The 24,357-nt window shown below is 42.7% G+C and overlaps 1 protein-coding gene across 1 annotated transcript in view; it reads right to left on the reverse strand.

Annotated features, from left to right (window-relative positions):
• BCR (BCR activator of RhoGEF and GTPase) overlaps window positions 1-24,357 on the reverse strand; it is a 94,368-nt gene that overhangs the window by 42,770 nt on the left and 27,241 nt on the right. The window contains exons 2-7 of the mRNA XM_068238341.1: window positions 9,798-9,964; window positions 4,126-4,230; window positions 3,858-4,043; window positions 2,283-2,390; window positions 1,427-1,487; window positions 1,196-1,248 (exon numbers count right to left, since the gene is read on the reverse strand). Coding sequence (XP_068094442.1) covers window positions 1,196-1,248; window positions 1,427-1,487; window positions 2,283-2,390; window positions 3,858-4,043; window positions 4,126-4,230; window positions 9,798-9,964 — 680 coding nt within the window. The remainder of the gene's footprint in view (window positions 1-1,195; window positions 1,249-1,426; window positions 1,488-2,282; window positions 2,391-3,857; window positions 4,044-4,125; window positions 4,231-9,797; window positions 9,965-24,357) is intronic.

Here is a 24,357-nt window from a genome sequence, read left to right on the forward strand (position 1 = left end):
CATTGGATGACTTCAGTATAAAGGTTTGCTTCCTGCAAGCGTGCTCCGCCGATCATAGTTTCAGCTTCAGCTCGGTCTAGCTGTTACTAGGTCCTTTGATACTGTAAAACATATTCCTTGTCTTGTTACGTTCTAGTTCAGTTATCCTGTGTAGCTATGTTATATATTTCCCACAGGGACATATATACATACTCCCTCTAGTATAGAGATTTTGTATTACCTAGCCTTGTTCCCTGTATTGTTCCTGATTCTAGCCAGTGTTCCTTGCTTATGTTATATATTGGTTCATCGCCAATATATAGATATTCTAGTCAGCGTTTGTTATTTTCCTTGTATTCGTGCTGCGGTGATATATCAGTACTCGAACTGTTGATATTCTGTGTCTAGCTAGTCAGTTTTTAGCAGTTTCGGTAGGTTGCGCTTAGCGTGATCACCCGTGCTTAGCTAGCCTAGTCCTGTCCTTGTGAGGTAACCATTGCTGCGGTTGCTATTGGCTACCTCACGCCAGTCTGTCCTGTATCTGTCTTTATGTGTGTTATTGCAGGAGCAGCGCAACATCGCACTGCGCTGCCATTGCGTATTATCGGAAGCCCAGAGCTGCAGTCGCTCTGGGCAGCCTGTGTAGCCTTTTCCATTATCCAGCTCTTAGCTTTATTGTGCTGGGTGGTCAGACAGTATGCCCCCCCAGCATTACAGTGAACGATCATTTCCAATGTGATCTGTCATAGCAGTCTTTCAAAATGAACAAGCGTCTGGATTCATTAGCCGTCTGTACCTGATTCATTAAACAATGGTTACGCAAAGTCGTGCGGAACGAACAATCGTCTGTCAAAATGACAGATGAAATCTTGCTGTGGATGTGGACTTTAAGATCACCTAAAACTAATATTTCATTTTAGGCCTGCAGTATGCGCTGGTTTCTTGTATCTCTTGTCAGGCTTCCCAGTACTGTACAGAATGCAATGCCCACAATGAAAAACAAATACAGAATGCACCAGGGGGAGCAAGCCCACTTAGCCTGTCTGGAGCCCACCTGGAAAGGTCAAATTACTGAAATCCAAGAGTCAATAAATCAGCACCAGCCACGAACTGTAATATCAGATATGGGTAGGGTGATCATGTAACACTCAGTAAAATGCAAACATAGGGAAAAAGCTATTATATTAGTGTAAATAATTATAAATATAACACTCACATGTAGAACAAGTGTACTCCGTGTGACGCGGTCCACTGGCTTGTAGAGAAGTGCTGTAGACAAACCACAGACAGGCTGACGCATTTACCATTACAGCATAGACAGAATGACACACCCAACATATTCAATTCCTGTAGTTGCCAGTTTAAACCCCATTCAGCCTAAAATAAGCTACCAGAATGCCCTGCCAATGCCAGCCCTGCCCTCTTCTTTCATGGTGCACGTACTCACCCTCCAGGGAGGTTTTGGCTGGTTGGTCCTTTGACTCTCGTGTGTTTCTGGCCCTCAGGTTCTAAAAAAAATATATGACAAACTTACCATTAAAGAGCTGAATGTTCAAACCTATCATTTTATTCAGGTCAACTATTATTAGAATGTAAAGTCAGTGGTATCTTGCCAACATACCCAGCTTTGGCTTCCTTGGCCAAATATATGTCTCAGAAGAAAAAAAAATAACTTTGATGATTTAACAAATGTAAAAATCCAACATTGTAATTAGTTCCAATGTAGCATGGCCAAATAATGTACTCCTGGTTATAAAGCACAGCAAATGTGCTGTATCTGTGTACTAAAATACTGCTAATTGGATCTATATGGCACTAAACATACACATAACATTTCTCCAAGAAGCTGTCCCATTTTTTTCCTATTCTTAGCTAAAGGACTGTCCTCTATAAAGTCAATGCTTCAGCATACTGTACACTGGGTAATTACATTTGCTCAACAGAGTCTACAAGAAAGACAATTGAAGTGTATTTTCATTTTTTAGATTTTTTTTTTTTTACTAATGTATAGCAGTTAGCACAATAAAAGTCAAAATGTAAACATATCTGTAAATAATAATGTATGTAATATTATAGTTATTCAAGGTTGTTAAAATTGAATAAAAAAAATTATTAAAATAATGTTTACTAAATGCACCACATAGATTCAACACAAAAATCAGAACACACACTGCATATGGATTTAAATGAAAGGGGTTTGAATTAAACAAATTTTATAGTTTTTTTGAAAATATATTCTCCCTTCCTATTGTCTTCTATTCCGAGCATGGATTTACATGTGATAAGATTTAAAATGTTCGCACCTCTGAAATTTCAGCAAATTGAGCGTTGGCCTGACAGCATTTTTCCGCTGTTTCCATGGCGACCTCATAGTTGTCAACAAAGGCGCGATACACACCCAGCTGACTGGCCTGAAATTCAGGAGGAGAGGATACATTAAAAATGCAGTGAGGAGGTAAAACAGAGACATTAGAATTACAAATGAAGACATATAGCAGAAGAGTGGAATGCATACCACAGGAAAAAAAATGTTGAGAAAAAAAACAGACAAATCTAGTAACCAATCAATGTCCCAAGCCTGACGCATACATTTGAAATCGGCGCAGGATACAGCCGTTATATGGCTGATCCTGCTGCTGCACAAGTCCCGGCCGTGGTAATTACTATTCCCCCTCCAGGCCGCCATGGATGGTGGGGAATGATATAATTCGGCTTCCAGCTATTGCTGGAGGCCGAATTATTGTGTTTTAAAAGCAACTCCAGCTCTGTCTTCTGACGGCGCCGACGTTACTCACTGAGAGCCGCTATAGAAGTAATTCCTATTCTAGTCTATGGTGGCGCCAGCTACGCCCAAATCTTCCTGCGCTGATAAAGGACTGCTCCGAGCCTGACAGCCACCTGGTAAAAGGTCTTTAGTCACATCAATAAAAATAGTAGTGTTGTGCTGCAAACCTGTAACAGGGCTTTGGAAATGTAAAGCGTACCTGAAGAAAAGATTAAAAAAAAAGTTAGATACTTTCCTCAGTAGAGAGAAGCTGCTAGATAGTGCAGAGGCTTTCCTGGGCTTCTTACGCCCGTCTGATCCTGCACTAGGACCTTTTGAAAACAATGGACAGTAACCTGTTCAGCACTGCTGGACAGTGTATTTACGCCTCCTGTGGACTTTACTTCAGCACCAGGGGCGTAGATAATTCTAGCGCTTCTCTATTCTACAGAGACGTTCTTGCTAGCTAGATTTACTCACTTCCTATCAGGATTAGAAGTTAAGGATGGAGACACATACAGATGGGCTTCAAGGGTGATTTCCTTGCAGAATTTTAGAATTAGTCCTATCTGCTTCTCCTCCCCGCCCTGAGTGATGCACATTAACTAAAAAAACAGCTGTATGACCTCCAGCTTAAAAAGGACATAAAATTCATTTTGCACGAGTTTAGTCTTATTTATTGATAGTAATGACCAGAAAAATATTTTACTATCTAAATTGCCACTGATCTAGGAAAGAAAACACTAAAAGGCTTTCCTGACTGCTGGTTAATGAACCAAAAGCTAGTACCTTTGCTTAGCAAAATTTCAGTGGAGTCTTGCTTTGTACACTTCTTCTCTGTGATATCTATTTATTCTACATTATGGAGACTGCAAAATAAAATTTAGTAACACTCTATGGGCACAATGTCATGTCACTTTAGATGCTTCTAGCTGTCCGTCCATAACTAAATGATGAGCTCTGCTTGAGCATAAGAGTTTAAGATGGATATTCCGAGGCATTTAAAGATCAACATGCTTTTCACACTATAATAAACCATTTTTTCAGTAGGATATACAGTATGTGTCTAACACAGATATGTTATCCTCTTCTTGACCTGGAAGCTAATACTCACCAGTTTTTGGAAAAGGTCCCCCACTCTCTGCTGGTGGCTCCATTTTTGCACCCGTGGAAATAAGGCATCATAAAACTCCTTGTGGATCTCATACAACTCAGGAACTTTGAAGAAAATGGTTTCAATCTGCTGAATGGTCAGAACTGGCTGGGAAGTGGTTGCTGCAGCTTTGAGGGGTTTCATTGGCTGCAAGGAAGGAAAAGGTTGCATTTTATTGTGCACTTCAGGAGGGAAACACTGCACAAAAATGTTAATTATAATGATGTACCAAAAGAAGAGCCTCAAGATGGCTAAGGTAGGTCTCCTCACTGGCCAAGATTGCAGACAAAACCCACTTCCTCATCTCAAGACCCTTCTCCATGTCCAACTCATTCTGTAAGGAAAGAAAGACATTTAAGGCTATATTTTACTAGAGGTATCCTTCTTATTCATCATTTTAAGTATTAAATGTCAAAATAAACAATGCTCTATTGTTTGATGCATGTTTGATCCCTTAAAATGTATTTTAGGCCAGTAATGCAAGGGATCATTTTTGTACAAAACAGTGAATAAATGGAGAGAAGTCAGGTATCTTTTTGTGTGAGAAACTCAATAAATTCTTCACTGGCTTTTTGGGGGGCAAATGGGACACAGAGGCATGTTCTCTGCCCCATGACATGCCTCTGTGTCCCCACACCGCTGCTCTCTGCCACCCCACCGCCGCGTATAGCCCCCCTAGATTAGCGACAATATCTGTTGCTATCTCTGAGGTAAACATGTGAGAGAGGGATTCCTTGTTGAACAAACCGGCCATTGGGCATCTCTCTCTCCCTGGCTGCGCCCCCTGCCGTTTCCCAGCCTCCCTGCACACTGTGAATGAGAGAATGAATCTCTCATTCCAGCGTCGTGACCCAGAGGTCACGAAAGTGAAAGTGGGCCATTGCAACCCACAGGAGCGGCGGGGAGCAGCAGTTTTGGAGGAAACCTGATCCGCTCAGCCGGATCAGGTAATTTTTTTAAAAAAAAAAATTTATTTCATGAGCCACCTCGGGTTCTCTTTAAAAGAGTCATCAGGCAAACAATGTTGGATGAAACACGCATGTATGCGTGTTGCTGACCTTTTCCTGTGCTGGATCGCTTCCTCTGTTGCATGAAAAAACAGATCGTTTCCCTGTTATTTGGTCCGGTCGGAGATTCTAACTCAGGGTCGGGCTCCCCCGCAACCCGGAAGTAATTGTCACCACACAGGCGCAGTAGAAATTTATTGTATGTGGAACACTGGCACAGTTGGATCGCATAGCGTACTTACGAAGCCTGCGCACACATACAGTAGCCGCCGGGGGAGTGTTTGAGCTTGCCGTCCTCGCTCGCAAGCCAAACCTTCCCTTCATCCTCCGCCCACCAAGTAATATAACTTACTTTTTTATTTTAATTGTGTGCCTAATTATGTTGAAACAATTGAATGCCTCAGCCTCCGCTTGCCTGTCCTGCAATTCAGCGAGTCTCATGCACGGATTAGCTGTGCAGTGAGCACGCATGAAGGTAGGCGGAGACTGAAGGGAGGGTTTGTTGGGCAGAGGCTGAAGGGAGGGTTTGGCTTGCGAGCGAGGACAGCAAGCTCAAACACGCCTCCCGCTGCAACAGTACGCGTGCGCAGGCATACATAAGCACGCAATGGGATCCAACTGCGCCAGCGTTCCACATACAGGAAATGAATACTGCGCCTGCATGGGGACAATAACTTCCGGGGCACAGGGATTTTACCGGACCAAATTGCAGGGGAATGAATGAGTTCGGGCAGCAACAGAGAGTGTGATCCAGCAAGGCATTACTTATAGAACAGCTGGAGGTAGGTGGTTTGAATGATGCCGAATTTGCTTGATGACTCCTTTAAGTATTTGCTCATCAGCTCTTTCTGGGGTTTTTGTATAGTCTTTGGCCCCCAATAAAGTATGGTAACTTTTTCACTTGGTTGATATTTTATCACCTTATCAATAAAATGCCACCAGCAAGCAAGAAAATACTCAGAATAATTTGGACAGTACATTTTCACCTACTTTTTGGGTACTTTTTCAATTGCAGCCTGCTGAAAAGATATTTTAGATAGAAAATAAAAATTATCTCCTAGGAGAAAGCTTAGGAGAAAAAATGTATCAAATACCTTTCAGCACCTGACTTGAATACTAGAACAGATTGTGTCCCTGACTGTCTCAATGCAATCTACTCCTTCATATTCTCCTGTTTTACAAAACTCAATATGGACAAGGCCAAAATGGTAATCTTCCCACCTCACAATTCAACGCCCCTGCCTGACATCACTGTTTCTGTTGATGGCAATTCAATAATGCTTGTCTCCCAGGCTCACTGCCTAGGTGTGATACTGGACTCACGTCTCTCATTCAAGTCACACTTAGACAAACTTTACTCCATTTGTCGTCTCCACCTAAAAAACCTCTTCCACATCTGCCCTTTTCTCACACAGGATACTACCATACTTCTGGTGCATGCCCTGATAATTTCAGGACTAGACTATTGCTATTCTCTGCTCTGTGGCTTCCCCACTAACCGTTTAGCCCTGCTACAGTGCATCATGAACTCTGCTCCACAACTCATCCACCTCTCCTCCCACTTCTCCAGCCCAATGCCACTCTGTCAGTCCCTTCACTGGCTGCCAGTCCCACAAAGGATACAATTTAAAATCATGACTCTCCTTGACAAAGTTCTTTACAACCTAGCTCCTTCTTTTCTAAATACACTTATTTCCAGATACCATCTTACATGCAATCTCCACTCTACTAACAATATTCACCGGTCTTCCTCTCTGGTCACCTTTTCTCACTCCCGCTTACAAGACTTCTCTCAATTCTCTCCCCTCCTCTGGAACATCCTCCCTCAACACAGCCGCCACTCACCCACACTTACCCTTTTTAGGTGCAACCTGAAAACACACCTCTTCAGTCAAGCATACTGTCCAACTTAGGACACTTCAGCCACTGACCACAATGTTTTACCATCACACGCACAGCTTCCCTTCCCCTACTAACCTACTTAAACCTTTATGCTGGGCATACACTGGTCGATCCGGCAGCCGATTAGCCGCCGGATCGACCCCCGCCGCGTCCCCGCTCGCCCGTGCGTGGATCAATTTCCGCTCGTCCCCGCCGGCGCTTCTTATCACCCGCTCGATTCGCCGTTATTGTCCGCCTGCAGGGATCGAGCCCGGAATCGATCCCCGCGGTGATCGGACACGTCGGATATTATCAATCGAGCCATCAGCGGCTCGATTGATAAGGGGGCATCGAGACGTGAATGCCCAGCATTAGACTGTAAGGCCTTTTCCCCTTTTGTCTCACAATGCTGTGTAATTTGTGTGCAAATCTCCCACCCCTGTGTAAAAACCTGTAGCTGATTTGTTCACTGTATCAATTGTACTCCACCATTGTCTTATATTAACTGTTGTATTGTTATACCCTGTCTGCTGTTGTACAGCACCATGGAATATGCTGACGCTATATAAATCAATAATGATAATAACAATATTTATAATAAGGGTCTTTATCTCTAGAGATATGCAATTAGCTTTTTCTCCTAGGATATCATTTTTCATCTTCTCTTTAAAATAACTTTTCTGTACTTTGCAATTGAAAAAGTACCAAAAGAAGGTGAAAAATTACTGTCATAATTATTTTGAATAGTTTCTTGCTTGCTGATGGTTTAAAGGGTATTTTTTTTATTGACAAGGTATGAAAATGCCATTACATGTAATGCCTACACTGTCATTTTCACACTGCCTCATTTTACATGAGCTGCATGGCAAGTATATAGGAAATGTAACTATGGGCTTCCCTGTCTAGTAATGAACTTCTGCTTTTTATGGGAAATTCCAAGCAGTGTGGTCACTTGGGAAATACATCATTTGCATTGCATGTAAGTAACTGTAATATGCCCCAGTCTACACACACAGATCACACAGTACAGGCTGATACATGGGGGCACTAGAAGACCCTTCTTTATTGGGAACCAGAAATACATGGCCAAGCACAAATGCCCCCCTGCTTAAGTTTTAATTCCAGTTATTCACCAAAGAAACAAATTGTAGACAAGTCTGGTAAATTAATGCAAATCTTACTTCCCCCTATAATGAGATGAGGCCAGAATACAGAAACTGTATAGTCTTTCTAAAAATGAAAAGGATTGTGGCCTTTATGTTTAATGTGGGCTAAATTAAAAACCCTGAAATTATTTTTAGTAGTCTGCCTATCCCATCTTCACATCTGAGAGTAATTTGTCTGAGTGGGGGCAGGGAGACAAATAAGTCAGGACCCAGCAATATGAAGATGGAGAACTATGAATAGATGTTGGAGACTTAAAGGGAAACTCAAAGCATAAGGGGGCAAAAAAACAACAAACTATATTACAATGCAGGCACTCCTAGATGGAAACAACGATAAAAACTGCACAGAAATCACAGAAATAAGGAAGGCCCCCTATTCCTTCCAATACAGATGACTGTATACACAGACAGTACAAATTCTGTACACACTAAATAAAACAATCCCCAGCAATAAACGTAAAATCTAAATTATGCGTGCTAAATTTCAGTTAGAGGATGGTGAAATGCGACATGTAGATTTTATCCCACCAAAGATTACAGACACCCACAGGAGTAGTTGATCAGGGGTTGCAAGGCTCGCAGCCATGACTGGGCATTGTGCTTTCGGGCCCTCCTCCTGACCACTGTCTAATGCCCCCATCCTAATAATGAGTAAGGGCAGCGGAGCATGCTTTAGTATTTACTATCTGTCCTGCCTTTAGGCTCCCTGTGCTCAGATCTCTGTCCAAGCCTCCTCGTGGTTCTATGCAGTCATGTCATTACTGATCCCACTCTATAATCATGTGACCATACTGGGCCAGGGGAAGGCAGGGATCCATAAGGAGACCGGAGTAGTGATTGGATGACAGGAAACATGGTGACAGAACAGGTAAAAATGTAATATTGCAGCATACTCCTCTGCCGCATCTCTGCATAAGGGGGCTGATGGAGTTACAATGGAGGCCAATATAGGGGTCTATGGTGAGCACTGAGGGAGAACTTTACTGCAAGGGAGCTATGGGGTGCACTACAAGGGACTTGCTATGGGGGGCAGCACAGGGAGCAATGGAGGGCACAAGCTACGTAATTACTCAACTGTCCTGCCATCATTTCATATTTAAATGTTAACATTCATTCTTGAATACTGAGCATAACATCTGCTTGCGCAAAATTATACTGTGAGTAAAATGATATTGATATTTACATAATTAATGGGGGGTTTATTTACATTGCTACATAAAACAAATGTTAGTTCCACTTAAATGATGAAACCATATAGATGATTACAAGGCAGATAGAGATAAGAGCTTAAACATAGCCAAGTTTCATTACAATTTACATTTTATAACAATTAGCCTGTATCTACCAGACAACTCCACCCAGGACAGGAAGGCTAATGTACAACCAGTTCAGGATTCCACAGTGCCAGAAGGGATATTTGGCTCAGTAATAATATTGACACCACATACCACTGCTTATGGAACCCATAGATACATAATTATGCCAAGCTATCCCAGTTGTATTAAATACAATAATGCACAGCGCATGTTCAGAAAATGAAGTCTGTTAATGTCACCCATACATCTGCACAAATGCAGGATTCTCAGCTAAGACAATGCAGACTGGCCACCTTAGCTGTGTTCTATCTAATGTATGTACAAGGCTTTAATGTAATGTTTATGGGTATTATTAAACCCTACAAACAATATTCAGATAACATGTTAGCTATGAACTCATTTATCTTGTGTATCAGAACACTGAGCTACAAGGCACAACATAATCAAAGTAAGTAGCCAACTACAAATATTATAAAAACAACAATGCCTCTAGTGATCCATCTCATTGTCAGCATACAGTGGCCTACTCACTGATTTACTTGAGTCCAGAGATCCAGATGAAAGGGTGTCTCTGCTACTGCGGCTCTTGGCACTGAGCTGAGGGGAAGAGCTTGGGGAGTCATCAATATATGGCATAAGGTCATGTTGTGTCCTTTGCTCTTCTGTACCGCCTGGGGGTGTCCTACAAATTGGTGCATCTGAAGATGACAGAAGCCAGAACAGATTATTTGTAATACAACACATTTTAGAAAGATACAGACCAGAAATGCTTAGGTGCTACAAAGTACCTGCAAGTGGTATTGCGCATGAATACCAAGAACTGTTGAGAAATAGTTGACCCGTTTGATCAGTCTGATAGATTTGTAAGGCTCTGATCTAATGTGATCCCTGTTGAACCAGTGGGACTGGGTCAAACAGATGTAAATAGTTCATGCAAAGTTATGCAAATTCGTTTTGCAAATGTATGCAGCCTGAAAATGAATAAATTGAATTCCATCATGGCAGGATCTGATTGATCAATTTTCAAGATGCATGCATTTGCATAATCCATTCCTGCATCAACTAGGGATAATTTATATCTCATTGACTATCCTTAGTCATAATGAAACAAAATGCATTTTTATCATTTTGCACATCTTTTTCTTCAGCATTCTAAAATAATTACAAAGTTTATCCAAAGCATAATACAAAAATAGAACCCTACACAAATTATGTCATCCAAAACATTAGCAAGACAGGCAACGACAGCTCCAAAACAAGGAGAATCTTTATACAATCTGTTTCCCAGATCCTGAAAACGCAGAGTTTTGGGTTTAAATCAGATCTGTGGTGACATTAAAAATTACCTGTAGAGAAAGTCTCCACATTCAGGAATCCTAAGCCGCCTTCTCACCTCCATATTGACTAATTGAAAGATTTTTGCTAACTCCTCTTGCAAGTGGACACTCCATCCCTCTGTTCCAGTCACAGAAATTATGGGATAGCAAGAGAAGTGTCTGTGGTTGACATATTTACAAATCACTAACCTTTCCCATGACAGTATGACTGGAAGAAGAGCAATTTGGTGGCCTGCTGAAGAAGCACTTATCTGCAGGGTTACTTTTCAGAGCTGTTACTATGGCATTAGGAAGAAGATGGCTATGGATGGATGAAAGGTTGAAAATCAATCCAGCTCATAAGAGTGAAATCCGTGTACTTTTTATTGGTTTTGCTTTAGTTTTTTACAACAGATAGACATATATTTTGTAAATCTACATATGATAGTGACCAGCTCAATACAACATGAAGATTATTTCTGAGGGCTTGTTCACACTATGAGCATTTGCGGGGTTTTTTTTTGTAAACACTGTCTATTTTCTAAATCGCTCTAAAATCGCTTGTGCAATGATTTCCTATAGGAATGTTCATATATGAGCACTCTGCTTTCTATTGAATCGCAAACGCAGCTCCTGTACCATTTTTTGAACTTTTGTGTTCAATAGAAAGTAGAGGGAAATCGCAAAGCGCTTGAAAAAGCGATTTGAATTGCGATTTCCCGAGTGCTTTAATGAATAAATACATTGTATTTATAAATTTCCGAGTACAAGAGTTCACTTCCTGACTGACATCAGGTAGTGTAAAAATTAAATCGCTCAGCAAAAGCGCTTACAAAAGCACTTTTCTAAGCGCAAAGCACAGGGAAAAGTGCTTTCAAAATCGCTCAACAAATCGCTCAGCGCTTGTGATTGCGCTAGCCATTTGTAATGTGAACAAGGCCTAAATGTTGTAAACTACTAGTCCAGGTTCATGTTTTCTCATTGCAGGATTTTCTCTATATCATTTGGATTTCCCCAAAAAGTTGTTTTTGCATTGCAATGCACTATACCGTTTCTTGCATTATTATTTTTATTACCTGGCTTGCTGGGTTTGCAAAACTGCCCTCCTATGTGAATGACAGCTGCAGCTTGCTTAGACTGAATACCATTATTTACACTGTCCACTCTTTTGCTCTTGTCCCAATATCAGGTAGTCAGGAAAGAGCTTGGATGAGACAACGACTAAGCTTTCACTAAATGCACAGGACTGACCTTGCCCAACTCCTCTCTGCTGCTACAGAGAATAACTTTCTATGGGCAGCACTACAGCACTGCAGATCTCATTGTGAATTCCTGTCTAGTTCAGTGTGTGTGTGTGTGTGTGTGTGTGTGTGTGTGTGTGTGTGTGTGTGTGTGTGTGTGTGTGTGTGTGTGTGTGTGTGGTGTGTGTGGTGTGTGTGGTGTGTGTGGTGTGTGTGTGTGGTGTGTGGTGTGTGGGTGTGGTGTGTGGTGTGTGGTGTGTGGTGTGTGGTGTGTGTGGTGTGTGGTGTGTGTGTGTGTGTGTGTGTGTGTGTATATACAGTGGGTGTGAAAAACTATTTGCCCCCTTCCTGATTCCTTATTCTTTTGCATGTTTGTCACACTTAAATGTTTCTGCTCATCAAAAACCGTTAACTATTAGTCAAAGATAACATAATTGAACACAAAATGCAGTTTTAAATGATGGTTTTTATTATTTAGTGAGAAAAAAAACCCTCAAAACCTACATGGCCCTGTGTGAAAAAGAAATTGCCCCCTGAACCTAATAACTGGTTGGGCCACCCTTAGCAGCAATAACTGCAACAATCAAGTGTTTGCGATAACTTTCAACGAGTCTTTTACAGCGCTCTGGAGGAATTTTGGCCCACTCATCTTTGCAGAATTGTTGTAATTCAGCTTTGAGGGTTTTCTAGCATGAACCGCCTTTTTAAGGTCATGCCACATCTCAATAGGATTCAGGTCAGGACTTTGACTAGGCCACTCCAAAGTCTTCATTTTGTTTTTCTTCAGCCATTCAGAGGTGGATTTGCTGGTGTGTTTTGGGTCATTGTCCTGCTGCAGCACCCAAGATCGCTTCAGCTTGAGTTGACAAACAGATGGCCGGACATTCTCCTTCAGGATTTTTTGGTAGACAGTAGAATTCATGGTTCCATCTATCACAGCAAGCCTTCCAGGTCTTGAAGCAGCAAAACAACCCCAGACCATCACACTACCACCACCATATTTTACTGCTGATATGATGTTCTTTTGCTGAAATGCTGTGTTACTTCTACGCCAGATGTAACGGGACACGCACCTTCCAAAAACGTTTTGTCTCGTCGGTCCACAAGGTATTTTCCAAAAAGTCCTGGCAATCCTTGAGATTTTTTTAGCAAAATTGAGACGAGCCTTAATGTTCTTTTTGCTTAAAAGTGGTTTGCGCCTTGGATATCTGCCATGCAGGCCGTTTTTGCCCAGTCTCTTTCTTATGGTGGAGTCGTGAACACTGACCTTAATTGAGGCAAGTGAGGCCTGCAGTTCTTTAGATGTTGTCCTGGGGTCTTTTGTGGCCTCTCGGATGAGTTTTCTCTGCGCTCTTGGGGTAATTTGGGTCGGCCGGCCACTCCTGGGAAGGTTCATCACTGTTTCATGTTTTTGCCATTTGTGGATAATGGCTTTCACTGTCGTTCGCTGGAGTCCCAAAGCTTTAGAAATGGCTTTATAACCTTTACCAGACTGATAGATCTCAATTACACTACTTTTTTTCTCATTTGTTCCTGAATTTCTTTGGATGTCTAGCTTTTGAGGTGCTTTTGGTCTACTTCTCTGTGTCAGATAGCTCCTATTTAAGTGATTTCTTGATTGAAACAGGTGTGGCAGTAATCAGGCCTGGGGGTGACTACAGAAATTGAACTCAGGTGTGATAAACCACAGTTAAGTTATTTTTTAACAAGGGGGCAATCACTTTTTCACACAGGGCCATGTAGATTTGGAGTTTTTTTTCTCACTCAATAATAAAAACCATCATTTAAAACTGCATTTTGTGTTCAATTATGTTATCTTTGACTAATAGTTAACGGTTTTTGATGAGCAGAAACATTTAAGTGTGACAAACATGCAAAAGAATAAGAAATCAGGAAGGGAGCAAATAGTTTTTTACACCAATATATATATATATATATATATATATATATATATATATATATATATATATATATATATATATATATATATATATATATATATATATATATCCATCCATGATAAATGGCTGCTTATTGAAAGTAGGACAGGGTGATGAGTGACTCAATCTCTCTCATCAGTGGAAGGATTAGATCAGGTGATCTGCTTTGTGCTGTAGAAGAAACTCCCACTCTCCTGTCAATAAGAAACTACTGAATGCTGCCTGCCAAAAAAATGAATAGTACTTAAACTATGTTTATTGCAAAAAGTACAAAATTGTGATGCACAAAATTTTGCTAATTGCCAAATAATGCAAATTTAATATTATGAATCCTTGTACTTAATATGTATGTGGGGCTTGCTGTATTTGCTTATTGACTACACCAGGGGCGCCTGACCCACTAGGCACACAGGCGGTCGCCTGGAGCGATGTGCGGGGGCAGGAGGCGCAGCCACAGTTGGGGAAGGCCCCCCTCAGGTGGTGAACTGGCTTGCGCCGTCTGATTGATACCGCTCCAGTTCACTGGCCGCAGCCTACAGCATTACACTGAATTTAAAGGAAAAATAGAAATTAACAGGGTATTCCTATTTATAAGGGTGTAAACTGCCACTTGCCATTTTGTAAGAATAGCTTTAGCACGTTCACTGTGGTAAAGTCTATTTTTCACTAACATCTCTGATACTGTTCCTTGGACAATATAAGAAAAGTTTGCATTGTATTTACTCCATACTATATGAAAGTGGTAGATTTGAGAGGGTGCAGTATGTTATCACATAGAGTATAGGCCCATCCAACATCAGGTTAAGTTCAGGTAACTTCAAGAGGAACTGTAAGACGGAAATTAACTCACCACCATTGTAAAGCTGATGGGAGGTTTGTCAGGGAAAACCCAGTTCTCAGAGGTGGGAAAAAAGTCCAGCTTAAAATTGGAACCCCTCCCACTCTGTAGCCCTAATTAAAATTTGGACGACTGATGCACAGCCTTGTTGGAAATTACATCACATACAGATCATTCCTGATATTAAAGGCTCGATATCTCAGCTCTCATACACACTCCAAATTTTGTAGGTGGGGGCCCCCCAAACTACATATGTGCAAAATTACAGCTCCACAGAGAATATTGAAGGTATCTTGTGAACCAGTGGGGCTGAGAGGCTGCAATTTGGCACAGAGGTAGCTAGGGGGATCCATGAGTGCAGAGATATATAGCCTTTAATATCAGTAGCATAATATAATACTGTAGACAGGAGGATCAGACACAGCATCGCCACAGCAGCCTAGAAAAGAGCAGAGTAAAAGCAGCAGCAGTAGCAGCAGCACAGAATCCGACACAGCAGCCCAGAGGCTTATGCTGGGAATACATGGTTAGATGGTTTCTTATCAATCGAGCCGCTGGTGGCTCGATACTTTCCGACAGGTCCGATCAGCGAGGCGCTCGATTCCCCGCTCGATACCCGCGGGCGGACAATGGGAAGAAAACAAGCGGAAGATAAGGAGCGCCCGCGGTAACGAGCGGGAATTGATCCAGGCGCCGGCGGGGATGCGCCGGGTTCGAGCCAGCGGCTCGATCTGGCGCATAAATCTAACCGTGTATTCCCAGCATTAGTCTGTTTCATACTGAAAAGCGTGGCAAAATGTATTAGCGATTGCATACAGGAAACAAGAATCGCTCACTGAAAGAGAATTGCAAACAGAATTGTGGCAAAATGGAGGTAACTTTGCACCAATTTGCAACAACTGAGCAAACGTGTGCTACATTGGTCAGATTTCTTAAATGTTAAAATCAATCAGAAAAACAATGATTGTCATTTTTGAATTAAAAAGAAATTTTAAAAATGTGTATGCTACCTTTGGAGGCAGTGGATCAGCAGGACAGCCAAACAACCTTCTTTGTTTAAAAGTAAATAAATATGGCAGCCTCCATATGTCTTCCACCACAGGTTCCCTTTAATTAAACAGTAAGGTTACTGAAGGGCTAATGTCTCAGTGATAGGCAGAGGAGAAGGAAGGAAGTTTGTGAGAAGCTGGGGACATGAGGAAGTGAGTCCAGGGAGACTGTGTGCGGGATATTGAGATGATTTGTTGCTGCAATATCCTGCATTGAGATTACTGTATACCAAGGTGCAGTTTCGTGAGCTAGCAGCAAGCCTTTACACACCCCTAAATACTTTCTTGTGAAACATTGCTATGCATTACCACATGTATGTCTGTGGCTGCCTAATATAAATATTGTGTCTGAGGGGGGAAGGCAGCATGCTGTCAGTTTCTTTCGAATCACTTTAACTGGAAATACGCATTGAATGACAATATATGGTAGTTTCTCCATAACAAATAAAGGTTAACATATACAGAGTGCAGTGGACATGATCACCCTGAATTTCCAAGACCAGAGTTATAAAAGTCATATTCCCCCAATTCAGTGTGTGGCAGAGGGGTCTGAGGGAACACAGTAATTACACCGTATGGTAATTTGCCAATTAATACTGCCCACTTGTATGTGATAGAACGTTTTACCACAGTAATTATTCTACATGACTGCTTTCCTAGACACAATTAATTTCCAGGGCGATAGCCCTCCCGCTTTTATGTACACAACAATGCCACATAATTAATTACAATGTATAGGCAGTCAGCCCTGTGATAAACATAGACAGCGCAGTCCTGCAGGATGATGCTAAACATGAAGTAAGAGCAGCCAATGCTATCAGAGAAACCGGAGAACAGTCCCTGCACATTCCTATGTGCCCCTATAGTGTTTATACTGTATATTTGGTGTTACGACCCGTTTTTCTACATTCTCCCTCTCGCTGTGCTTTGCCCTGTCTCGCTCTCTACTTCAGTCACACACAACATAGGAACCAGGGAGCTGTTTTTCCAGTCGGATTGGTGAGTTAGGAAACAGATATAGTTTCACACAGATTAAATCTCAGGGAGCAATACACAAGGTTAGGGAGAGGAATAAAAAGAGTGACGATTACAGGAAGGTAGGCAAAAAGTTTTCACAAGTGGGAAAATAAATATTATGACATGCATATGCTGCATACTTGTCTGGCACTGCCTATGTATGCTGTGTACACCATAGAGTAGCAATCCAGTGTAATAAGTGATGATCACACAGCTCCCTCGGTGAACAGCCTGGAAACATTGAATCCAGGAAACGGTCCATTCCATGGAAACATGCAGTCATCAGCCAAAACTCTTCAGCAGGGTGGGAAGCCATCCTATTTGTGACTGATCACAGCTTCTCTACTTCATCCTGCACCAGTGAGAGGTACAGCTAGCCACTTGTTGCCTCCATTCCTACTGAAAAGCACTTGCTGCCTGCATCTACAGGTGGCTGTTCGCTTGTCATTCAGTTCAGCTTCCCAGCTGCCATCACAAGTATTATTCAGCTACAATAACATGCAGCTGAATGGTAGTGATTTGTAACACCACACATGTCATATTTGACACACGGCGCAATACCCGGCAGCAAAAAAATCCAAGGGGGGGCCACTTAAATCCTCAAGGGGTGCTATCTGACAGGTGGCTTTACTGTAGTGATGTTGTCCCTTCCTATAAGACAAACCTTTAACTAGCAGGCCTCTTTTCCATGGACATCTGAACTGATTGTTTGTCGAGCAGTTTAGCATCCTGTCTGCAACCCATGACAATTAAAATGCAGCCGAATGGCAGTGGTTGTAACACCACCCGTGTAAAGCGCTGACATGCGGCAGCATTGCCCGGTGGGAAAAAAATCGTCTCATGGCAACCCAGTGGAGAAAACCCATCTCACAGAAACCGTCATGCTCAGATACAACTCCAAGGGGGTGCCGCCTGTCCACCGCCTGTGCCGAGTGTCCAGCCGGTGGACGGGAGCAGCTGATAGGTGGTGACTAAAACCGAGGCTGACCTTATTAGTATTAAGATTGCCATACAAACACGTCACACAATGTGGCAAACAGATCGATCTGATATAAGGGCTGGTTCACACGGGCGTTTTTGTGGCGTTTAACGCAGCGTTTCAGACGCGGCGTTTTTTGGGATCTACCACCGTCCCATTCAAGTGAATGGGAGCATTTAGAGCTGGCTCTTGCAGGCTTTCATGAAAGCCTGGCGGTAGATCCCGGCGTTGCGTCTAGTCTCGAAAGCAACATATTGCTTTCAGAGGCGGTAAATGCCAGGAAACAATAGCAGAGACCAGAACTGCTAGCCTTAAATGCTTCCCAAAAGCCTTCAAAAGCTAGCTTTTAAACACGAAAGCTCAGCAGGCGCCCGTGTGAACCAGCCCTAAATCTGATCACTGAGAGAAAGAATCCTTCCACATGCTGCACATAGATTTTCAATAGATTTCAACACCGCCACAGGCCATATCCAAATATGGTGTGTTCTCGTATACACAGTTGTGCTGCCTTGTCCATTGCTGTGGTGGTGCATCACTGAGGGGGTCAACGGGGCTTGGCCACAGAGATTTCATTGTTAGGAAAGGAGCAAGAACAAGCATACAAAATTCAAAAGAGCCCACAGGTAGCAACAGATAATATAACATTAACCTTTAGACTGCCAGATATTTTTTTTGCAAAAGCTACACGCCAGTGGCAGGTATGTGTGTATTGTGTTTATTAAATGTCCTGCCTTTTGTCTTGACTTTGTACTAAACACCTTTTAGATGCCTGTGGAGCAGGGATATAATGGGGACACAAAAATGGCCTATAGACATCCGCTGCAGGCAGAAGTAGTATTGCATTATAAAGCTCCGTGGCGTATGGTTGCAATAACACCTATAGACTTCGGCAGCAGCCTAAGGGTTAATGAAACAATTATTCTACAATGTACAAAGCTTTGTGCATAGCAAATAATCCAGATCAAGGATTCCACTGCTTACCATTTAATATTGTATCATTTAAAAACAGAATATTGCAGACAAAGCAATTGCCTACAAGGAGTTAAGTGTAAGATGTCGAGTGATTAATCTTACTAGTGTGGCCCAGACCTAAGCTCATTAGACCTCATTTCCCAACAAACTCTCAGAACGCTCCTGCAGTAGTGAACAGCAGTCTTATCTGGGAGGCCTGGGCTACACAGCAAGATGAATTGCTTGAGAACTAGATGTTTAACTCACTAGAAACATCTGCTATACCAGCAATAGGCCGATCTTAAATTATTCAAGTTGTTAATAGGGGTTAAATCTCTCTCTCAAGCAATTAATAACACTCAGGTAGCCTGACTTTCTTGTCCACCGAAATGACAGGTTGACCTAAGGCAACCTTACCAACTGTCAACGCAAAATCTTGGCCAGGAGCTCCGACTAATTTCCAGTTAGCAATCTACGCTGGCAGCTACAAGTTAGCAAATGGTAATTTCCAGAATCTTTCAACAGCAGCATCTCACTGATAATGTATAAACTGCAAATATCATTACAGAAAGAGGAAGCCTGAACAATAAGGGGAGTTCATCTCTAAACAGACTGGCATTTCCACTGTCCACATCAACAAGTGCAGTGTCAATACTATTCCTTTTAAGTCACCAAGATTTTTATTCACCTACAAACTGCCACACACGTTTTCATTCACCTCAGCCATGATATCTTTCAGAGATTCCAAAGGACAGATCTCGGCACCTCAGTTCCTATTCCCATAAACCTTAGGCAAATACTCCCTTCTGATGGTCAGTTAATAAGGCAACTTGTATTGGAACATGGAAACAAAGCTGGCTGCCAGGCTGTTATGATGTCTCTCTGTTTTCTTTACTTTCTAAGGCACTGATCTGGAACAAGCATGCCGCTAGTGAAATACTGTGGAACTGCCATATACTGCTTACCTAGTCCTAGATAGCGGATTTAAAGTACTCAACCAACCGGATCAGCAAAAGAGCCAGGTAGGTGGGCATTCCAGAAGTGGTTTACCAGTGGAAGTCTCTCTAATGACTGAACAAGTGGGGCAAGTTATTTCCTAATAGATAGCAGTCGTGAAGAAGGGTGAATTGGAGCTGAGCTTATTTCTAACATCCAATGATGTGTAGAGAAAATAGCATATTTATTCTCCTGCACATGACAGGAGGCCTGTGGAGAACACAGCTGCACTTTACTACATACACATCTCTGGATATGTTCTTTTGAAATCACTCCCTCTACTTTACAAGCAGGGAAAAGGCAGTTCTTTTTTCAGTAACTGTGCCTGGCAGCAATGCCAATTGTGCTGCAAAAGGCACAGGATCTCATCCTGAGTAATACTGCAGCTATGCCAGGAAACACCCATCTAAAATAGCAGTCCCTAAAGCCACAAACACCAGCATAAACACATCTATATTTCATATTGCTGCTGCTTTTAAGTGTGTTTGGATGACAAGCTCCTGCCTGTTCTGGCAATGAAAAGGTCACCTGTGCCCTGGCACTGCTGCCCCCAGTTTTCCTTCAGTCTTACAGCAGCTGGACTGTGATTTTATCAGCTTGTAATGTACAGGGTCTACCCAAGGGACCACATGGAGTTAATAACCAATTACAATGCAGGCTGCAGGCAGCTATAACAGGTGTAACACACATGTGGATTAACAAGATTCTGTTTTGGATACAATACACCTGTCACCTCATTACCAGCTGGAGTAGCTCAGTTCATCCACAACTATGCAGCTTGAAGTCTGATTACAACTCTCACACTACATAATGCTGTCCTCTATGAACACCAGCAGGACTTGTACCCTATCTAGCGTAATCTCATTAAAATCACAGTGTCGTGTGTAGAGCAGAATCTCAGTTATCCGGCACCTACGGGGATTGGTAAATGCCGAAAAGATGTGGTTTCTGTTTGCTTGAGAGTTTCTATTTAAAATAGGCCTAACATACTGTACAATACCTCTTATTAAATTCCCACCATAAACTTTTTTGCCCGAGGTTGGGGGAAAAGGTTCAGTTTTACTTACGTGGGGCTTCTTCCAGCCCCATGTAGTTCTTCAGGTCACTTGGCTTCCTACTGTCCCAGTCATTGTTGTGTTGTGCAGCTGCCCCCTCTGAAAGCTAACTGACTACACTAGCCACAGGCTACTGTACATGCGTGGCTCTGAGCCTCCTTGATTGTGCTCCTGTAGCCAGAAGGGTTCTACGCATTTTGTAAAGACTTGCAACTGCTTATATGCTGAACACTCCCAATCATGGAAGAGCGACTGAGGTGCGCGGCCAAGTCTAGCTGGGGAGCAGGGACAGCAGCACAAAGGATGAGACCGGAAGTACACCAAGCAACCTGAAGGGACACGGAGTGAGAGAAGCCCCAGGTATGTAAACCTCAGCTTTTTATTCCCACCTCAGTTGTCCTTTACTGTTGAAATACAATAATTAAAAAAAAATTAAAACAAATAAAGTCAAACTTAATGAGAACCTGAGGCGTGTTTGTCAAATCATATTAGGACACAGAGGCATGTTTTGTGTACAATGACCTGCCTCTGTGTCCTTCTAGTATGCCTCCAGCCCCTCCTGCTCCCCCCCCCCCCCCGGGCTTTGCTGTCCCCCTTAAAAAACAATGATGCGCAGATTGTCGCCAGCCTGCTATTTACCTCTGCCTGTCATTCACCCGCCGCTCCCCGTCTCCTGTATTACAGAGCTCGCCTACCTGTGTCCCTTCCCTCTCTGCCTCTGTAAGCCGATTGGAGGAAGCTTACGGAGGCAAGGAGGGAAGGGACACAAGCGGGAGAGCTATGTAATAAAGGAGGCGGGGGAGCGGCGATGAGTGAATGGCTGAGGTAAATAGCAGGCTAGCGACAATCTATGCGTCGCTAGCCTTGCGCTTTTTTAAGGTGGGATGGCAGAGCCCGGGGGAGGGGCTGGAGGCACAATAGAAGGACACACAGGCAGGTCATTGTACATGGAACAGGCCTGTGTGTCCTAATGTGATTTGTCAAACACGCCTCAGGTTCTCTTTAACGTAACACAATTTTATTATTGTATACTGTACTACAAAGATAGCTTTGTAAATCCTGCATGGCCAGGATTTTTTCTCTGGTCCCACGATCCCACGCTTGGACTCTCTGGGTGTTTGCGGCCCTGCACCCATCCGTGAATGAGCGTGGCCATACTGCGCATGTGCAGGACACCTTGCACCTGCACAGTAGAAGGGAGCCACTCTGGCTCAACAGAAAAAGCCAAGCCTGAGTGGCTCCATGCTACTCGAGGCAGGGCGCAATGTGGCCATGCTCGTTCACAGACAGGAGGCACGGCTGAATGCACCATTCGAGAAGCCCTGGTCAACAAGGTTGGGGAGTGCAGTACTGCATCAGAGGAGGCTTATGGGATTGGGGGGAAGACTACCCAGAGGCTTCCCTCTACAGAGGCAAGTATCTATATGGGGCACATTTTTCCCCATAGACAGACTATGAGCACCATACACCACTGGTCTCGGGCGAGAATTAAGTAGGTGTACTTCCCAGAGGTGGTCCAGCTATAGTATCAGGCAACAATGACCTGTAGGCCTACCTGTACTCCCCCTGACTCCTACAGCTTCCCTGGAAGGGCAGAATACAGTGGGCCAGGTTAGATTTTGTAAAGCTGATCACTAGAGATGATCACATCTCTTACAAGAATGTCTCTTACATAGATAATTCACAGAAAAATACATGATTGATTTATCAGGTGATTAGCTTACACAGGAAACAAAAGGAAGTAATGTTCACATGATTCAGACCAGCCAATCATAGACATGCAAACTGATCACCTGATAAATCAATCCCAGGAGAAGCGATAATATCTATTGATCATTAATGCATTCACCCAAGGAAGGCTACCTCAAATTACCTGCTCTTTTACACCATTCAACTCCACAGGAAATATATGAATATCCAGCCAATTCCTTATCATGAAACAGTGACTGATAAGTGATTGATCCCATTTTTTAAATGAGTTTGCTTTGTTGATTGAAAGACACACTGCACTGATTTATACATTCTCTCATTCACAAGTTACTCATTATCATCTCTATTGTCTTCTCAGGCATATAAATCCTGTTCCCGTTTCCTGAGAAGTGTACCGTCAGGTCACAACAATGGCATCAGTTCTGTCACCTGAAGAACTTTGCATTCAATGCAGTAACATGACTTCTCACCTTGCCAAAATAGAAGGTGTGGAAACAGTGAATTGTATTGAAATATGAACAGCTTTGATCAGATAATATGTGTACATCTGTGAGTTATACTCTATTGTTGACAAAGAAGAGGTTTTTTTTTTAATAATTATCCCCCCAAAAATGCAGGGGGAAGGTGGTAAGCTGTGGATAAAAGCTACACATACACAAAGGAGCTTTAACTAGCTTGGCCATTAGCAGAGCTAGAGGTGCCCAAAGCCTGATAAGGTTGAGTGGACACAATGGGATTAGGCTGTAAATATCCTGCCGTTGAGCAGTAGAATGTCACGTGACCTCTCTGTATCTGTGTCCTTTTTTATTATAGCTGTCTTTTTCTCAATGTCACAGGACATCCCCCTTTCATTCTTCCCCCTTCCTTTTCATGCACCCTCCCTCTTGTATCCTCGGTTTCCACTCCACAGTCTCTTCCATGTGCTGTTAAAAGAGTGAAGTTCTCACATATGCCACAGATAGCGATACTGAAGGCACAGCGAAATGCATTATGCATCGGAAAGTCAGGCAAAGCTAGTGTGTAAGAAAGTAAAATGAAAAACAGACAAGCGAGCTAATATGCAAGTCTGCAATGATCACTAGGGGGGCCCGAGGTACTTTGGGATTAGCAAGTGACCCTCAACACAGTTATTGTTGTTGCTAGGAGAACCGGACGCGACAGATGGTCTGTGCAAGATATGCCTGATTAACATTTACCCATTGTAGTTCCCCTTCCACCACCATCTCAGTTTATTACAGAGTCGCACAGAGGGACAGCATCAAACCACATGTGGCAGAAATGTGCAGTCAGGAGAGTCAGTGTCATGTCTGCATGTTTTCACCTCACAAAGCTGACAGCCCTGAATGCAGCAGTATCAGTACGGTTACACACTGACATAAACTCACTGCTGTATTTAGCAATAAATACTACAGGCAGATAAGGTATAACTGTAGCATAGTACAGGCATTTCAAAGACTTGCAGAAGTTATTCATGAAGGTAAAATGATTATTTTAGGGTTAGACAAGCCTACTGAACGTACATGCACTGTGCAATAAAAGCAAAGTTCACATTAGATTAGCAGATGTAACAGAACTGATAGCCTTTCTGGGACTCCATCTTCCCTGTGGAGGGGCCCTGTGTACAACTGAAGGGTTCAGTATTTACACTGAAACAACAGGAAACGCTCAGTGCTACCTGACGTCATCTGTATTTTATAGATGCCCCAGAGATTAGCACAGCCTTGACACACGATAGATTAATGCTCACATCTCTCTGCAATCACAGTACAGGAGTTCAGTCAAGATGCAACACCTCCAGCACACAAATCACACAGGTACCAATTATACAGGTAATGGACAGGCACCAGAGCTGTGATGTGCGCTAGACAGCCTTGTCTATTACATATTGTGGTGTGGAAGCATTCTCTTAGCACTGTCCTCTGTGTTTCACCTGCAGCCCTTCTTATTCACTAGAAACGGCTGACCTACACTTATTGCCTAAATACTACTGTAAGAAAAG

This window comes from Hyperolius riggenbachi, chromosome 1 (assembly GCF_040937935.1).
Source record: "Hyperolius riggenbachi isolate aHypRig1 chromosome 1, aHypRig1.pri, whole genome shotgun sequence".
Classification (NCBI taxonomy): Eukaryota; Metazoa; Chordata; class Amphibia; order Anura; family Hyperoliidae; genus Hyperolius; species Hyperolius riggenbachi.